The 20,215-nt window shown below is 34.8% G+C and overlaps 1 protein-coding gene across 1 annotated transcript in view; it reads right to left on the bottom strand.

The window, feature by feature from the left end:
* Positions 1 to 20,215, bottom strand: part of EPHA3 (EPH receptor A3) — a 339,267-nt gene that overhangs the window by 245,084 nt on the left and 73,968 nt on the right. Inside the window, exon 3 of the mRNA XM_081817250.1 lies at positions 4,326 to 4,986. Within this exon, the coding sequence (XP_081673376.1) occupies positions 4,326 to 4,986 (661 nt within the window). The remainder of the gene's footprint in view (positions 1 to 4,325; positions 4,987 to 20,215) is intronic.

Here is a 20,215-nt window from a genome sequence, read left to right on the forward strand (position 1 = left end):
AATACTCAAAATTAATCTCTCCTTCCCCTACATTGCCCAAATCCCTTATACCCCTGGTGCAAGATTGATTAGTCTGTCTTGCATTAAAAGTATTCATTTATGTATCTCTCTTTCATAGTAGATGCTGAGCTCCTGTAAGATAGATATGTTTCCCTGTGTCTAGTGCATTATTACTTTGTACTAATAGATGGTCAAAAACACTTACTGAATTAAATCTGGTAGACTTTTTGTATATCTAAGACGCTTGGCGATTATATATCCAGATTTTATTAGATATCACCAGGCTAAGCTTAGTCTTCTCAAAATATTACATTTTGGCTAGTAACCCTTCTTTCTAAAAATTCTAGAAGCAGAAAGATAAACTGAATTATATTAAACCTTACATTAACAGACTTTTGGTTACTTTATGCCAAAATCAACTGTGGTCCTACTCCTCCTTCAATGTACAGTACTCTTAACTCCAGTAGAATTTGTATCTTCATGGGGTTTCTTGGTCTCTGTCACCACTGGACTAAATCATAGGGAAGCAGTGTGGATTGAGGTTAAGATGGCAGCCTTTGGAATCAGACTGCCTGGTTTTAGATCTCCAATCCAACACTCACTCATTAAAGACACTAAGGCAAGATATTTAAACCTGTGAAAGCTTTGTTCTCATTTTTTAACTGTAGATAATAATAATATGTACCTGTCGGTTATTTGGGGGGATAAATAAGATAGCTCATAGATGTGACTTAGCAAATAAACACACTGGCATCTAGTAAGTAATGAACATTAAAAGAAAAAGTCTTTGAGTTCTGATACAATGCTTAGAGTGAAATAAGCACTCATTAAATATTCTTTTGAATAAAGTAAACGCGTCTTGATTTCTTATGTGTTAGGCAACTGAAAGCCTATGGTTGCTGATCATTGTATTATAAAATTATCCTGAGATGTTTAAAATCTAGCTATATGTGTGTTCCAATTAGTGGGTATATCAAGGTATTGCCCCATCCTTTTTTTAAAAAGGATGACACAATATTTTTTGGAAAAAAATAAAAAAAAAAAAAAACCTGATCTCACGGAAGACATGAAGTTTATCTTTTCATCTGCTTCTTTTCTGAGGATTACCATTCCCCTCTGTGCCTAAACAGAAGCACGGCTGCTAAAATGTTGACTTGTGAGAGTCATGGTATGCTATTCAGACCAGCCTATAAGCTTACCAAAAAGCCAACTGAAAAATTAAAAACTAAAAAAGGAAACCATAGCCACCATAAGAAACACCAGCACTATCACTGACAAAAACAGGAAGTTACAGCCAAGAACCAGATACAGAACTAATTGGTTGAGTACTGGATTTTTAAGACATAGTACAGGAATGCCCCAAATAATATATTTAAACAAATATTTGTTAAATATGTAAATCAGAAGAAAGTAGAATACCCTGACACATTGTCTAATAATCTGAATACACAAAGTCTTTGTGATTGTGAAAAGAAATGAAGCCAAAAGTCACCTGGAAACATCAGCAAATGTCAAGATATAACTATAAGAAAATGTCACACCTTTAAATTACATCACTAAAAAAATCATCCCCCCTTTAAATTACAATCACATCCCATTTCATGGATCATCTCTAATTCTACTACAATTATTTTTATTGATTTATCTTCAAGATCTTTGTCTTAAAATAATTTGCTATTCATATACATGTATCTCATTCTGAAACTAGTATTTTTAAACGCTAAGAAAGTCTGTGATGATACAGCATTACTATATCAAAAATGTGCTGTTGACATCCTTCAACATAATAAACAAGATTCGAGGATATAAAACTTTCACATAAATCCTTATCTGTAAGGGCGCCTAGGCGGTTGAGTCTGTTGAGTGTCCTACTCTTGATTTTTGGCTCGGATCACGGTGGGGGTTGTGGGATCAAGCCCCATGGCGGGCTCCATGTGAGCATGGAGCCTACTTATGATTCTCCCTCTCTCCCTCTCCATCTGTCCCTGCCCCCACCTTGTGCTTGCTCTCTCTCACTCACAAAAGCAATCAATCAATCAATCCTTATCTCTAGGAGTAATCTTGGGATACAACTGAATAACATAGTAGTTTAAAAAGTAGTTCAGTAAATTAGAATGAGGTTAAAAGTAAAACAATTCTGATTCACTGTGACCTTTCTGAATTACAACTTCATGTGACTCTTTTTTATTCTTCTACTAGTTTCTTTAAGACAGCATGTAACATAAGTTTGTATGCTTTATTTCTACTAATACTTTTATGTGATTCTATTTACCTCATGGATACTTATTTTTCTATTTCTTATAACTTTCAATAAGATTTTAAAACATATGAAAATTATTTAAAATCCAAACATCTAATGATTAAGTTTCTTGCCCAATGTCATATTTTATGAGATAGTTCTTCATAAACTGATACATATTACTGAGAAGGAGACATATCTATTTCTCTCCTGGTGTGGATATCAGAGAATGGTTCCATAGAGACCAAATTAGAGAGAATGAACAATTTTGAAATTCCTCCTGAGTTAGGCCTTTATTATTTTATTTAAAATAATTTTCACAGGACATCTGGGTAACTTGGCCGGTTAAGCTGCTGCCTTCAGCTCAGGTCATGATCCTAAAGTCCTGGGATCGAGTCCTGCATTGGGCTCCTTGCTCAGTGGGAAGCCTGCTTCTCTCTCTGCCTGCCACTTCCCCTGCTTGTGCATTCTCTCTCTCTCTCTGATTAAAATATATGTTTTTACATATACATATATAAAATAATTTTCACAAATACCATATATCACAAAGAATACCATAGAGACAAAATATGATTCAAAGTGGATTATAAAGACTACTGAGATTTCTCTCCACTCACGTATATAAGGAGTAGTATCGCCTATGTTGTTTCAATTTTAGAACTTTCAAAACCATACTTAGTAATGATATTTCTGATGGTGCTTGCCAAGGATCTAAATAACATGGGGAAGTATGAGACTAGAGTGTAACTTTTGCTCTCATTAAGCTTTTTGCTATAGATTATGTCTATAGTCAAAAGCAAAATGTTATATTCCATTCACATTGGTAGAAAGATTAATTTATATATAAAGTATATTCGTTTCTTCTGCATAGTTTGAGATACACTGAATGGCTACAAAGAAAATACCAAATTCAACTTCTTTTTCAGAGTATAACAGCAAACAAAGGTATTAAAACAGACTAGATTCCCAGGACTAAGTAGTTAAATTCTCCTACGTATTTATACATTTAAAATTTTAATAACAATTTCAGTGTGTTCTTAAACACCAACCTTGCCTAGTGCAAAATTAACAAATTTGGGGATTAAGTGGAAGTTTTCATCTGATATATCAAATTTTATATTAAAAAAGATTATTTTTAATTTTATTTCAAATGCAAAGACAGTTTTAATAAAAATCAACTTGGTAACAGTGTTCAGAGTCGTTGCTACTATATTAAAGATCAAATATGCATTCCAAACGAAGGTGTGGTACAGATATCCTCCCGGGCAGCCTAAAGGGCCAAACCATGAAGCAAAATAATTTTTTTTTTTTAAAGATTTTATTTATTTCTCTGACAGAGAGAGAGACAGCGAGAGCAGGAACACAAGCAGGGAGAGTGGGAGAGGGAGAAGCAGGCTTCCCGCCGAGCAGGGAGCCCGATGTGGGACTCGATCCCAGGACCCTGGGATCATGACCTGAGCCGAAGGCAGACGCTTAACGACTGAGCCACCCAGGCGCCCAGCAAAATAATTTTTTTAAAAATTACCCCTCTATCCTTCAAACACTGAGGTATCAACCCTGGATTTTTAAATAAAATAATCTTTATTAAAGCACTAATGCATTGTAAGTAAACATGTATTTGATGCACAGACATCACCGAAGACTATATTTTATATCAATTAAGTAACATACCACTGTGAGATAGAAAAACACATAATCAATGCAGTATCTAATTCTGTTAGAATTAGATTACCTGAGTTCCAATGATGTTTCTTCCCTCTACATAAAATAGACATATTTTTTTTTTCAGTTGATCTAGAGTTGTAATAGCAGAGTCACTAAAAAGCAGACAAAACTTAAAAATAGTCTATGTAACCCCTCTTGTGGGGTACAGGCCAGCACCACACAAACACTGTTAATATTTCTACAACAAACTGTGGATCAACACATCAAGTGAGATAAATTTGGTCTATAAACACTCTGTTCAGTTTTAGGCACGTTTTGCTGCCCAGTGAGCTCAGACTGGGTTCATTTCTGTCAGTCACTCAATGATAATACACTCACAGGTGAGCAATACCACTCCAAGGAAAACAGAGAAGACTCTTACCTTGGCACGTAAAACCTCTTTCTTCATAGCCAGCATTGCACGAGCACTTGCCAATGGGTACAAGCCATTCGCCTTCTGTACTGCAGTACATCTTGGGAGGATCTTCCTCCTTAGAATTGTTAACACAAGATCCTCGAACCTCCACCAGGGATTGGGAATCCATGGGTACTGTGTCTGGAAACATAGCCAGATTCTTCACTGTAAATGGGCACTTTTTGAAGTACACTCGTACGGAAACTAAGGCAACACAAGCACCAACATCTTGAAACGCCAAATAAAATCCCTTTTTGTTGACAGGACCTACTTCTCTAACCTCAGTGTTGAGTTTCAGAATACGGTCCCCAAGATCCATTTGGGTGAAACTCTCATCAGCTGCAATGGTGTCAATCTTTGTAAACTGATGTTCTCGAAATTTGACCCCATGATCATCATCAGACTCCATGTAGTACAAGTTGAAAGTCTCCTTGCAAGTTCCCAAAACCAATGGAATGCTATTGCAATCCCGTAGAGTGAACTTGAGCTCCACATAGATCTTCTGAGCTGAGTTCCTGGGGACCCAGTTTGTCCTCAGCCAATTATTTTGACTATGATCCATGACATTGCACACCTGGTAAGTCCTGATGGGTGTGTAATGTTCATCAACACCACTGATCTCTTCCCACTGAAGAATCAAAGGAGAAAAAAATGAGAGGCAGAATTAATGAATGACTCATAATGAATAATAATGAATACAAAATGAGGGTGCTAATTAAATCACAGGATATACAAAATTATTAAAGAGAAACTTCAGTGTTACTCATTAAAGATCATGACATGGAGCAACTCCATGACATTCTTATATGTAGGTTTATTATTTGCAGGTTTCTCTGAGTTCATTGACCCTAAGTAATTTATAATTTTGATGAATGCATTCAAATTGTATTGTGGTTTGTGGGATATCCAGGAAAAAAAGTTGCTTAGCAATTGATTATACCTAGACAAATATTCCAGCATCAAAACCTCAAATCAGTTAACTCAAATAACACTATGAAATGGTTTTGTTGTACAGATGGTTTTGATTGTGTTTTGTTTGTTATTTAAAAAGAGAATGAAAAATACGGCTGCCTAAAATAAATTTTTATTCATCTTACCCCAATTTGGTCCAGAATTTAGTAAAATCAGTATCTGGCAAAACAGGGAGAATCTAAATGATGTCATTACCACATATCTCCACACATGACCTTTTTTAACATACTCAGTCATTTCAAGGAATACATGATGAACTACAAAAGAAGATTTGAAGTGAAAATACAAACATGTCTCCCTCTGCCAACAAAATAAAAACCTAATAGCTATACACAGAAAACAGAAGATGTAAATGTAGTGAACATTTCAATTCCTAATATCTTTTACTCACACTGAATTTTACACAAGCAAGAAATAAGTGGCTATTTCCTTTTTTATTATTACAGCAGTTAAAGTTATCCTAACACTTTTTTCAATGCAAAAACACTTAAAAAGTTTCAAGACTTTTTAGGACAGTGAAGCACTGCTTTCTGTGATCCTTAGCATAGGTTTTTAAACTGGCATCACGTTGTTTGTGGTACTTATGATTCTGCAACTATTATACCATCTGTTTCTAACTATTATACCTGTGTCTACACTTTTTTTTGCCATGCCAAATTTTGCCCTGTGCTGCCAGGAAAATCTATCATCCTTTGTCATGTCATACCTGAATTCAAAGACTTCTATGGCTGCCCATTGTCTATACAAATAACTTCAAACTCTTTAGTTTGGTATTGACATTCTTCCAAAAACTAATTCCAAAATACATTTTTTTTCTAAAAGTTTGAATGGAGATTAGTGAATTACATGTTTCACATACTATGTCCTTGTCAGTGTGAACTTTTTTACTGTTGTCAAAAGCCATGTTAGATCTTCTTTTGTTTATGGTATAACTCCAACTTGACTGTACTCTTTTCTCCTTGAAGCCATCCATACCCCTGCCATTCTTAAGAAATTCTCTATTATATAACCTTTATTATTTTTTCTTTTTTTCCAATTTTTTATTTAAATTCTAGTTAGTTAACATACCGTGCAACATTGGTTTCAGGAGTAGAATTCAGTGATTCATCATTTATGTACAACCCCCTGTGCTTATCACAAGTGCCCTCCTTAATGCCCATCACCCATCTATCCCATGCCTCCTCCCCCTCCTCCATTAACCCTCAGTATATTCTCTATCTTTAAGAGTCTCTTAATAGTTTGTTTCCCTCTCTTTTTTTTCTCTCTCCTCCCATATGTACTATACAACCTTTATTAAATGCCTTATGCATTTATAAATTTAATTCATGATGCATGCTAAGATTAGTTTAATTTTGTTTCATATGCATTTGCTACAGTTTGGACCTCTTCATAACCTCCATAATATGCAGCACACATTATCAGAGAGATGTATAAAAATTATTATTTTTTCTCATAATATATGTAGAAATCATTCAAGGGAGAACAAATATAAACTTCTTATAACAGAATATATTTTATTTTATTTTTTAAAGATTTTATTTATTTGACAGAGAGAGCACAAGCAGAGGGAGAAGCAGACTCCCTGCTGAGCAAGGAGCCCAATGTGGGACTCGATCCTAGGACCCTGGGATCATGATCCGGGCCGAAGGCAGCCGCTTAACCAACTGAGCCACCCAAGCGTCCCCAGAATATATTTTAATTTTGTAAATAAATATATAAATAAAATCCTTGTGAAACCCATTAGAAATGCGTTCCAAATTCTTTTCCCCATTAAGAGAGTTAATTATTTTCATCAGGAAAGGCAAGTTTTCAATACTTAACTAAATCGATGGCATTAAAATATATGAACATTTTTCTATTTATGTATATTAAAAACACATAGGAATTCTAATCCATAGCTTCCAGTCACATTAGATAAAATTTAATCTATTGAATTGATGGTAACCACAAGGAAGAAATATAGCATTTATTTGGCCACTGGACCACATTAGAAAAAAAATAAATTATTTACATTAGGATGTTTGAATTATCAAATCCAATTTGTAGACCCCACCAATGTGATAAACACAGTTTAAAAACTTCTTATTCTCCCTTGCTCTTCTACCAACCTAAAACAAAACAAAAGCAAATAGTAAAAAGCACTACTGATGTTAATAACCTTGATCATTCAGGGTCTAAAATATAAGAGAGGCACCCATTTTCTGGAAGAAAAATTAGCTTGACTTCACTGTCATACCAAAAGTCCAACAAAGGAATAAATTTAGACTGTTTTAGAAAACCCTACACATGATATACAAAATACATCTTAATATAAGAAAAGAAAATGTCCACCCTGTACTTTAAATAACCACTAATATACCATTTTCAAACATCCACTCTATGAATTTATTATACAGGGAGCTCTTAAGAAAAAAAGTGTGCATAAGATTCTCAGTTCTGATGATTTCACACTGAGTTGCCTTTAATAGTAAAGTCACAGTCGAAGTAAAATTCATATACATGTTTAATATCAGAGAAACATAAAGAGTAAACAGAGTTGGAACTTCAAAAAACTCTGATGTTAAAAAGTCAGTATTACGTGGAATTTTTCTAGTATTACATTGGTTCTATAATAACATTGTAAAGAACTATGACAGGACTAGTAAAACTCCAGACAATAAATGCTTTACATGACATTTTACAGAAAATTAGATCACCAATATCATTATTTAAAAATAAATCAACTGACTTAAAATTTTTTAGGTCAAGGTTTTTTTGGGGTTTTTTTGTCTTTTTTATTTATCAGAATAGATATGAGTTTGTACAACTAATGAATTGGTTGTAAGTATATCTTGCTATGAACAGTATTTTACTAGACATCAAACAGGTGATGACCATATAGAGATTTTCATAATTTGATATAAAATATGATTTTAATTAGGGAGATCTCACTGTAGTTTAACATTTTTCTTCTCAATGTTAATTTGGCAAGCTATCACAAGTCCTTGAATGCAGAGGTATAATGTGCAAGAAGATAATGTGAACAGCACCAGCCTGCTTTGCACATAAAAGGTTGCAAGGAACAATAATTATCACTTCATTAATTTGTAATGACGACCAAATTGCCTGTAAGTGATGGTGTTTTGCTATCTCAGTCCACTTGCAAAAAGAGCAAGTCCCAAGCCCTAGCACTTGCTGGGGACTGAAGACAGTAGAAATAAAATCCCTAAATGAGCATATTCTCAACAGAAGCAGCAACAACAGAAATCACTAATTAAGGCTGTGGCTATAATGCTTACACTTCAGAAACTTAAAGAATGCCCATGTTTACCCTTTCTTCCAAGAACTAATGTGTAATGTTCATAAATTATTAGAAATACTATATTGCCATAGTGGGTGTCCCAAGGAAAACGTGGAAAAAGAAAATGGGTGACATATAGAATCAGGTGGTACAAAGAAAGCAGATTTCCCTTCATTTTCCTAATTAAAAAAAAAAAAATCTCTGCAAGGGGTATTCAGCAGTAACACTGTCTTCAGCAGAAGGGGATACAGAACTAGGAAGAACTCAAAATTTTTCTAAAGGTTAAATTCCCCAAAATCAACAATTCTGACATTAAGCCTAATTCCCAGATTCTTATTCTGAGCTTTTATTATTAGACCACAAAGGCCAGAACTGAGTTCCTTTTTTTTTTCTTTTTCCAAATTATTACAAACATAAGAAAATCATGTATCCAGACTTCCTCTCCCTAAAAAGATCATTCTGAAACTTATTCCCAGAAGCAGAAACAAGGTGAACCTCCCCACTATCAAAACACAGTGTAGGATACAAGAGACAATTTATATTTTTCTAGAGAGAACAGTTCCTTGTCACTGAGTGAAATATGTATTTTGGGAGGAAAACACATATATTTTAATAATTAATCAGCATTTAACCTAATAACTATCATTCTGATAAATCTCAATTATAGTAATTAAGTATTATATTAAATACTCTCTTGGATACATTTTTTAGCAACTTGTTTAAAGGGAGTAAGGAGGAAAATGTTTACATTTTTTTTAAGAGAGGAAAACCTGCAATATGTTTAGTGCATAGGCTAACATGGTTTGGGAAATACTTAAAAAGTAAGAAAAAGCACTTTTCATGATTTACCTTATAAGATTTAAAGCCAATTTCTTAGAAATTTACAGATGACAATAAAAAGAAAATGATCACTGATATTCTTATGTTTACAATATTACATTTGCATTTCAATGGCTAATAAGAAACACATAATTCTGCACTTTACAAAATGCTAACGATGACTAATCTGGCACTCAATAATTGTATGTGATATTAAGTTGATTCATGTTATTCTTTCTCCACTCATGTTTCTTACTCCCATGTTTATTCCCCTTTGTACACACATAACCATTTCAAAATTCAGAAATTTTCATCCTAGAAATATTTGAACATTTACCATGCACCAGCATTTTAAATGTGGATATGCATAATCACTTATTACAGTAAGAATGTCACTGTCAAGTGTGAGGCACAGTTATATCTACAAAAATCATTATATTTCCATTTACTAATAAACGGTTTTTTAGCCCATTCTGGTCTGAAGAGCACACATACACACAGAGATATATATTTCTAACAGTATTATATAAAAAGGTAGAGTAAGATAAAACAGTTGAAACAAATGAGGAATACAATTTTTTTTTAATTTTCTTGCTGTTGATGTTGATTTTTGGTCAAATCAGAGAATTAAATTTGTAACCAGGGATTGAAGAGAGAGATGGGGATTTGATGTTGGAAAGCTGGCATCAGGTAACAGTATTTGGTTATAGTCTAAGAATAGAAATGCCCAATAGGGGCATGCCTGCAGCGGTATGGCTGGCAATCTTTATAAAATGACTACTATCCACTCCCCCAACTACCTATAACCCCTAAATATTCTGCAGAATGTTGATTATCATCAAATTAGAATTGCCTTATTTAAATGGAGAGGACAACATCCCACTCTGGGTCAAGTATACTGAAAAGAGCTGAAAAACCAGGAAAGGAGGGAAAGGCCAGAGATTATTTTCTTTTTTAAAGATTTCATTTATTTATTTGACAGAGAGAGAGAGAGCACAAGAGGGGGGGAGCGGGAGAGGGAGAAGCAGACTCCCCACTGAGCAGGGAGCCCAATGTGGGGTTCGATTCCAGGACCCTGGGATCATGACCTGAGCCAAAGGCAGATGCTTAACCAACTGAGCCACCCAGGTACCCCTGGCCAGAGATTACTAATAAGGAAAGCCAACAAAAGATTTCAGAGAGTGAAATGAAGAGTTAGGACCTGGATGATATAAGAGCCCTGTGCAGAATTCTCAGGAACATTGGATGTACCATGGTACTTTCTGCAGTTGTAATAAGCTGCAGGCTCTTAATGGCAGTGCCTTCAGAAAGCTTGGGGGGTGGGTTGGAGGTGGTTCTTGGGTCCCCTACAGGGTCTACCTTGGATCCTCTGTCTTTACTTTAGCCAGTACCTCACACTCACAAATGGTTCCATCTTCATTCTCAGTAATTCTCAGTTCCTTAAACCTCTGGACTGAGACAAGAACCAGAGTGTCCACTGCTCCACCATTCTACAATTTGATTTTAGTCATTTTCCTTCCAGCTGGGAGTCAGTGGTACTGTGCTGAGATCTCAAGGCGGCTGCCACATCTTGGCACCTGTGGATGAACGTGCCATATTTCTGACCACATTGTCTGTCTACTTCCCTATGTCAGTAGTTCTTATTTCCAGTTAAACATTAGCCAGAGAGCTTTGTAAAATACTGCTTCGTGGGTGTCTATCCAAACTAACTGTTTTTAAATTGCCTAGGCAATTCTAATGTACACTTAAGTTTGAGAACCAATGTTATATGTCCCTTGCCAACTGGATTATTCACCTCTGATATCTACTTGACTTGGCTGTATACTCCAGTACCAATTTCCAAGACTTGTGAATCTCCTCAGAAACGTTGTCTAAAGTTTCTAGATACCACTTTCCCTTCTCTGTAGAAAGGCCTTTTGCTCAGCCTTCATCCCATCTGTTTGAAGATTTTAGATTTGCCAAGTCCCAGACATGACTTAATGAGGCTCACCTGAATAACCTCATCTTCTACCTCCCACAAAGATTTGTAAGATTCTATTACAAATAAAGTAAATCTCATCATGGTGTTCTTCTATTTCACATCTGGTGGTAAATGCAAAGTGTGTGCTTTACAAAAAGATGTAAGCAGTGTATGGGGAGTGTTACCTTCAAGCGTATTTCTCCTGGTATGAAGACAAGAAGTTTTAGACCTATTACTTTTTTTATAGTTTGGTACTTTCCTACTGTGATTTTCTGTGGTGATTTGTGATATTCTAAGATGCCTCTCTCATAGAAGTTTTATTAAATTATTAAATATTTCTATGTAAAGCTCAGGATAGAAAGTTTTATTAAATTATTAAATATTTCTATGTAAAGCTTAGGTTAGAAACCGTGGATAGTAAAAAGATAAGTTACATGTGATTTTGCTATCCAGAAGTTGATGCTGGAGAGAGAGGCAAAAGTGTCTCACATAAGGCAAATGATGATATGCTTGCTCTTCAAGGTACTGCAAGGAGCTGTGGGGAAAGGAAGGATTTCCACTCTAAGGAAAATTGTGGGAAAACATTAAGGAAGAAGAAATGGATGGGTAATAAAGATAGAACCTCTATGTGCTGAAATATGGGGCCACATTATATATAGAAGGTAAGCAAACAGAATGATGTGTGGGAACAGAACCTGTTTAAGGAACTGGATTCCAGTATGGACACTGAGCAGTGGTCTGTAGGCAGTTACTTAGAACAGAAAGGCCTGGGCCGATGTGGAAATATCACCGGGCATGCCTTGTCTTCATTTGCTACAGTGAGAAACCACTGAAAAGAGGTACATGTTTAGCTCTGGACTGGGAGCTGATTCTCCAAAGAAAAGAAGAGGGCTATAGAAAGACCACTGCAAAGATCCAGAAGAGAGGTCTTAAGAAGATGACCTCTATTGAATGAATGTATATTGAACATTTCCCAAAAGATTATAAAAGGATATAAGTTTTTCTTATGAATGTATGCAGGATGTACCCACAAGTGCAGAGAGTAACACAGCTCATTATATTAGAACTTTCTGATGACTAAAAAATAGAAAAATTCCTGTTTCTACTGAAATACTGCAAGAATCGACAGAAAAAATATCATGGAACATGCACATAAATAAATGCATTTCATTTAAATTTTCTCTTATGAAACAGTGTTCTCATTAGATTCTACATATCTCCTTTCAAAAATATTTAATTTATATGTATTGAATGACTACTGTGTGCCAAGCTCTGTATTGATAATTTATAGGAGACAAGGTACCTGTACTTAAGGAATATATTGTCCTTATGTTATAGCCATTGTTATATCATCTTTCATTTTATAAAGACATAGTCACTTATGGGGCACCCAGGTGGCTCAGTTGGTTAATTGTCTGCCTTCAGTTCAGGTCATAATCCCTGAGTCCTGGGATCGAGCCCTGAGTCAGGCTCCCTGCTCAGAGGAGAGTCGGTTTCTCCCTCTCCCTCAGCCCCTCCCCCCAGCTTGTGCTCATATTCTCTCTCGCAAATAAATAAATAAAATCTTATTAAAAAAAGACACAGTCACTTATTTATTTATTCATTATTCTTTCTCCTCTACATGGTCTTTGGTTTGGCTCATTTTCCCCTCTCAAACATCTAGCCCTGTGCCTAAAATCAAGTAGCCAATTCACTAAATTTACTAAGATTAAATATCACATAATGGGCCTAATATTAAACTTATATAACTAACAAAGCACAGGAGTATGCTTTTGGGTACATAATGCATTGAATTTTCAAAACCATTATTTTTTATAATTATGTCTCAAAGAGTGGCCCTACTGAGTAAAGATAAAACCCATTCCATGTTTATAAGCATTTTTGCAATTTTTTTTTAAAGAAGTGGGAAGTAAATTTCTAGGAACTATGTGTCAGTGAAGTTATGATAAAGATTTTTAGAATAGATGGTGGCAAAATTTTGGAACATGAAGAAAAAGAATCTTAAAGTCTGGGAGATGGTGGGACAACAAAGGATCAACTTTCAAAAATGAATCAAAATGCTTAAAGGTCTACCAAAAAAATGAACTTCTAGTCAGAGGAACTGACTTGCAACAGATATGATGTACTAAAATATAAAATATATCATGGGGAAATTAATATAAATTCACCATTGTCAAAAGTTTTCAATTAAACCTGTTATTTGAATTTATTTTTTCTGCAAGGGCATAAATGTCAATATCAAAGCAAATACAAGAAAAGTGTAATCTGCACTATAGACTTGTGATTTTAAGGGTGAAATATTTCTATTTATAATGTAAAAGAGACATAACTGCAAATATGTTATTCTTAGGACTATAGCCATGAAGTATACCATTATCTAAAACTCATCTCAGCAAAGAGATCAATGCGGTTAAAAAATAATTTAATAAACCATTTATCGGTTCCATAAAATTTGGAAAAATCATTTATATTTATCAGAGGTTTTCTCATTCTGTGTTCCTATTCATATGTATCCAAATGACTTACTCTTTATGGAATAAATTTCTCTTGAATATTAGGGAGTAGGAATTGAAACTATCATGTTTCCAATTCTTGGAAAAATGTTCAATATGAAATTGTCCAATAAAAAGGTAATTTTAGAATTCAGTATAACTGCTTGGAAATAATGGGGGGAAATTCCATGCACATTGGCTTAACTTGTCTAGACTGAAAACTGTGCTAAGATGGACATTTACGGAATTATTACAAATGGCCAACTACTAAAAATTAATGCATAGCAGTGACAGCAGTACATTTCATATCAGTTGTGAGATTCATGTAATTTCCTGCTATGATAATGGGTCACAGCCACAGTAATTCATAGCAATTTACAATATACCTGTGGAGCACTCACAGTGACGGAAATGAAATTAACTCATGTCACTGTGGAACGTATGCTAGGTTTTATAGATCTTCAGATAACTAAGTTTATTTTTAACACAATAAGTATAATTCTTGAGAGCAATTCCATGAAATGTAAGGTGCTTTAAAGCAATTATTTCTTTTTTCTTTTTTTAATTATTATGTTATGTTAATCACCACACATTACATCATTAGATTTTGACTACATCAAAATCTACAGTGATGATTTTAAAGCTCCAGACTTCTTTAGTTCTCTACACTGTGGGGGCAAACCTGTTTCACAGGAACATTTTTAATCCTTTCTCCATTGAGTATCCTAAGGAGCCCAGATTAAGGATCTAAACTCTTTGGACAAATGGACCCTGGATTAGAAACCTAGCTCTGCTAATTAATAGGAGATTCAACAGATTATGATTTAATTTACACATCTGTAAAATGGAAAAAAAAATAGTAAACTCTGGAGATGTGAATAACAGATTATCCATTTAAAATAGGTGTAATAATGTGCAGCACCCAGGAAGCAGTAAACAAATATTATTTATTACTCTGCCAAAGCTAAGTTGAGAGCTTGGGTGGCTCATTCGGTTAAGCAGCTGTCTTCAGCTCAGGTCATGATCTCAGGATCCTGGGATCTAACCTCCCATGGGGCTCCTTGCTCAGCGGGAAACTGCTTCTCCTTCTCCCTCTGCCCCACCCCCTCCCCGCTTGTGCCTTCTCTCTCTCTCTTGCTGAGAGTTAACAGAAAATGTCATTGGAATACACAGATTTTTTTTCCTTATAAAATAATTTTCCTTATAAAATAATTCAAATATTTTTTAAATTCAAGCTTTCCTTGTTTCCCTTTTTTTTTTTTTTAATTAGTCTAGTGTTTCTTCAAATTTATTTAAGGTCATCACAATTGTGACAAGTGTAGTTGTTTTACTGTTTTGAAATTCAATATAAATATAATGACAAAAATTAATTGAATATTGGACTACATCATATTTTTATTATAAATGATTCTGCTGTCTTTTATCTATGATAAATTTGCTATTCTATATGGAGTAAAAGTTTTGCCAATAATATTCTACACTTTACCAGGTACTATATATAGTTCTGTAATTTTATTAGACATGGCCCTTCAATTCCTTTCACTATTCTTTTTTTAAATATAATCTATCTGCATAACATGTTAACAGTCATATACTATAATTTTTTAGGATTTATTTACTTATTTATTTATTTTTAAGAGGGAGGGGCAGAGAGAATCTTAAGCAGACACCCCGCTGAACACAGAGCCCGACATGGGCCCCGATCTCACAACCTTGTGATCATGACCTGAGCCGAAACCAAGAGTCAGATGCTTAACCCGCTGAGCCACCCAGGTGCCCCATTCATATTCTATAATTTAATAAAATAAAAATATATATTATTATAATGCTTTTACTCCATACTGGTCAGGGTGTTGTGTCAATTGCCTACGTGGAGATAATAATAGTTTCACATAGGATTTTTCAGTTGCCTAATAGATGATATTAATAGTTAATAAGTGCTTATATAGTTCCTACCTGCTAAGTAAGTAAAACAAATACCTGCTAAGTAAGTAAAACAAATACATATCAAGCACTTACATACGACAAAATTGTTTTCTGGTACTACCATTATGATAAAGATGCAAAAGTCATGCTTTCCTGCCCTTGAAAAGTCATTCATTTATTCCACAGAAATTCACTGTAGGCCAGATACTCTTCTATGCCCCGGGGACCTCCTCTTCTTCATGAAAAAAATAAGAAGGAAATCACAGTGTTTTCATAAAGCTTATGTTCTACTTGAAAGAAAACAAGAAAACAGAAGAGTAAGCACACACACACAGGAACACACACAATAGGTGTAGTGGTGATGCTCATTACAAAGAAAAACAGATAAAAATAGGTTAAGAGGAGACAGTGGGTTGATTAAAATGATATTTTCGATGGGTTAACTGGGAATAAGGTCTAATTTTTTGCAGCCACTTGAATGAAGTGAGAAACCAGGCCAAGAGAGTATCTGCTGACAAAGCATCGCAGGCTGAGAGTACAAACTCCATTGGCTATGAGACTGAGGATGGTGTTAAAATCTAGACAGAGCACAGAAGCCACTGTGGCTGAAATGGAGTGATCCAGGCATGAAGTGGTGAAATATTAGATCAGAGAAGTAGTTGAATATAAGAGCATTTAGGTCCTCATTGACCATGTGAAGGACTTTGGATTTTATCCTCAAACAAAATGAGAATTCAGTAAAGGGTCTGGCCAGAAGAGTGACATGTTCTGACTCATGTATTAAAAAGGTTAAGGGCTGCTGTGTAGGAAATGAACTGTAAGGAGAAAAGTTCTAAGAAATGAGATCATTAGGGGGTTATTAAAATAGCTCAGGTGACAGAGGACAGGATGTTACTGGTGGAGGATAGATCAAACTCTGGAAATATTTTGGTAGTAGAGCCAAAGGACTTGATGATAGATTGGGTGCGGGACATTAGAGGAGGGTGGAGAATGTGATATATCCATCCAAGAATGGCAACAACCAGTGTGAAACCAGAGAAAGAGAACAGCAGCAAGGAGGTGGCATTTAGGCAAGAAATTTAAACATGAGTGGAATTTTGACTCATAAAAATAGGTGATGATAGAGCAAGAGAAAAAAACAAACAAACACATTCCAGGCACAGGAAGCAATATGGAAAAATACAAACACAAAAACACCGACTGAGTGGTTATCATGAAGCTGCTGAAGTGAGAGATGAAACTTCTTTGATTAATTCAGCATTTACTTACTAAACACCCCTTATACACTATGGATTCTATAAGGTGCTGGATTTAGAGCAGCAAGCAAAAATGATCTGAAATTTCTCTCCTCAGGGAGCTTACATTCTAGTGGAAGAAACAGGCTAAGAAACAAATAAAAACCAAACGAGATAAAGAATAAAATTTATATTTTCTTATGTAGTAGTATGTTTTAAGAAGAAACAATAAAGGAAGCAAGGAGACAGTTGTGGGGGGGGTGAGGGGGAGATTTAAAACCAATGGCCCAGAAAGACCTCACCAGAGAGGAGATGTTTAAATAAAGACCTGAAAGGATGGCTCACAGTGGAGGAAGATTTCACTGAGGAGATATCTGAGTAAAGAAGTATGGACACATCAGGAAAGAGAATTCACAGCAACAGAAAAAGAAGTAGAAGGCCCTAAGGAGTGTTTTTGGAGTAAAAAGCCACAAGGAGTGAGGTGTATGTGGTGTGTCCTAGGAAGAGCGACAAAATGAGTATAGCAGAGGCAGAGTGGGGAAGTTGGAGGAATTAAGGTCCAATCTTGGGATGTGAGCAGAGGACCAACATGACTCACATTGCAGAGCCTCAATCTGGCAGCTCTACAGAGAATAGTAGAAGACTAGAGAAGTGGGAGATGATCCTATGAATGGTTTGGAATGTAAATGAGGTTTTTCTCATCATTTAAGAGATTCAAACAAAGATCGGATTTAGGGACATCACTTTGACAAGAGTATTTAGGATGGATTGGAGGAGGAGTGGAGGGAGATGAATTCAAGAGTTATTGCAGTTAGTTAAGGGAGAGTGAGGGGAGTTTGGCTATTTTACTCATTATTGATTCCCAGCACCTGACAGGGATCCACATCATCATTCATTGAATGAGCAAATGAATGGGTTAATTTTTGAAAGAAAGTAATATTTTGGGAGTAGGACTACGACTTGGTAATTGATGGATATTTGGCTTGAGAAAATTAAAAGCCTGAAAATGACCCAGGTTTTAAAGCTAACATTTGATAATCAAACTGACCATTTTATGAGGATGTTACTAGTAACGGGCTAGTAACAGGCTTTCTCAGAAATGCATCATTTTATCCTTTCAAAAGCCCTACGCAGCAGGTGCCATTATCAACTAATTCTACAGAGAAGACAAAGGAAAGCTTAGTAAGAGATTCAACCACTTGCCCCAAATTGGACAGCTGTTAAATGGTGGAGTCTGGACTCAAACTCAGAACTTTTCCATTACAAAGCCTTTCCTATTTTCCACTAATCTGTGTTGGTGACTTGAAAATAATGTCATCAGCAGAGAGAGGCAGCAATAGAGGTAGGAAACATTATAGGAAGAAGAGGAACAGTTTTGTTTAATATAAGCCAAGTTTGTTATGTCAACGTGAAACACAAAGACTTTTTCAAAAGCTAGAAAGGTCATCTAGAAGTCAAGGGAAAAAAAGGGGTATAAGGGTAGAAATTCAGATTTTGAAGTTGCATAATTAAAGCTCTGGAAATGGTTACGATGATTAAAAAAGAAGAAAAAGGAATTTTAGAGACAGTATTTGAAATGCTTTATGTTTAGAGGTTAGGAAGAGAAAGATGAGCTGATGAAAGAAATGGAACGTTTATAAAAATTGTTCTTTCAAAGCCTCTATATTGAAATCATCTCCACATCACAAAGGGTTTTTAAGTTAAGTATAGTAAGTACTGCTGGAAAGGGAGCATTTATAGAGGTAGGATGGGAATAGGGAAAAAACAAGTCAGAGATAGTAGACAGGAGAGAATTTCAAGAATTTTTTTAGTTTAATAAGAAGAATAGAGTAAAAAGCATATGGTCTGAGAAGAATAAACTAGTAAACAGTGACTTATAAAAATGTTTTTATTTGTTTTTTAAGTAGCAGAGGTTTTTCCAAAACTTTATGGAATTAAGGAGGGTATAGAAGAGAAGTTGAGGCAGTAATTGTAATTAAAAAAAAAAACATTTTATAGTTGAACAGAAAAGATTTAGTGGATTCCATAGATACAGAGCCTAGAATAAAAACTGAATCCATAAAGAGACCTTGAGACTTTCTTTACGAGTAAGGAAATTGACATCTGGAAATAAAAATGTCCAATGTCACAATGCTAATAAGGGTCCAACTAGACCAACCAAGATTCAGGTCTTATGCTCTATCCTATATTAGTGTCAATATACCATACTACCTCTGCAAGACAGACAGGACTGATATTCATGTCAGTTTTGGTAGAACACTGATCCACTAGTAACCCATAGAAATTTCAACTGTAAATTCCCCCTTGGTTACAGGCAAAAATTAATGGGTTTGAAACAAATGCAGGGGCATGGTACTGCTATATTTTTAGATGAAACCTGTTGCTTTATTTTATAGTATGTTTTAACATGTTTTGAAATATGAGTATTTTTTAAAAGAAAAGCTACATTCCAAAAGAATATTTGAGAATAGACAACTCTCTTTCAATCCTGACTTAAAGACAACTGTAAACAAAATAAATGTGGTAAATATTCCACTATGAAAATTACCACATGATCATATGTGTTCTACAATATATAGTGTATAGTGTTTCACAGCCCAAAGTGAATGTGATTCGAAGTAAAAGCAATGAAATAAAGTGGAATGTTAAAAAACCACATGCTCAGGATTAGAGATAAGTGTAATACACGGGATGTTCATAAAAGTTTAAGGATGAATGAAAATTTAAATATTTTGAGCATGTAAAAATGGGCCAATATTATTTACCTAATATTTAGATGGCAAGTAAACATACTGGGAGTACTAAAATTTTTCAAAGAAAAATGAATTGATTTAAATAAAAATGATTGAGAAAAATTTTCTAATGACAAATTAAGTTGTACAAAATAGGTTTATAAATTGGAACAATTATTCTCACAGTAATGCCAAGGCCATTATCATTTGGGGAAATAGTTAATAATTACATTCAGAGCAATTTTGAACTTAAAAGAAAAACTGAACCCAAAAATCAGTCATAAGTTACAGAGCTCTTGTTTCCTTTTTCACAGTTTGACCATTTATTTGCATAAGGAGAAGGTATTCAGCAGGATATATTACTTTGTATTTTCAAGTATTATATTAACATAAACTATAATTTTATGCCATTATACCTCTATTTACTAACAAACTAATTTT

Source organism: Leptonychotes weddellii, chromosome 1 (assembly GCF_054177405.1).
Source record: "Leptonychotes weddellii isolate Sample4059 chromosome 1, ASM5417740v2, whole genome shotgun sequence".
Taxonomy (NCBI): domain Eukaryota; kingdom Metazoa; phylum Chordata; class Mammalia; order Carnivora; family Phocidae; genus Leptonychotes; species Leptonychotes weddellii.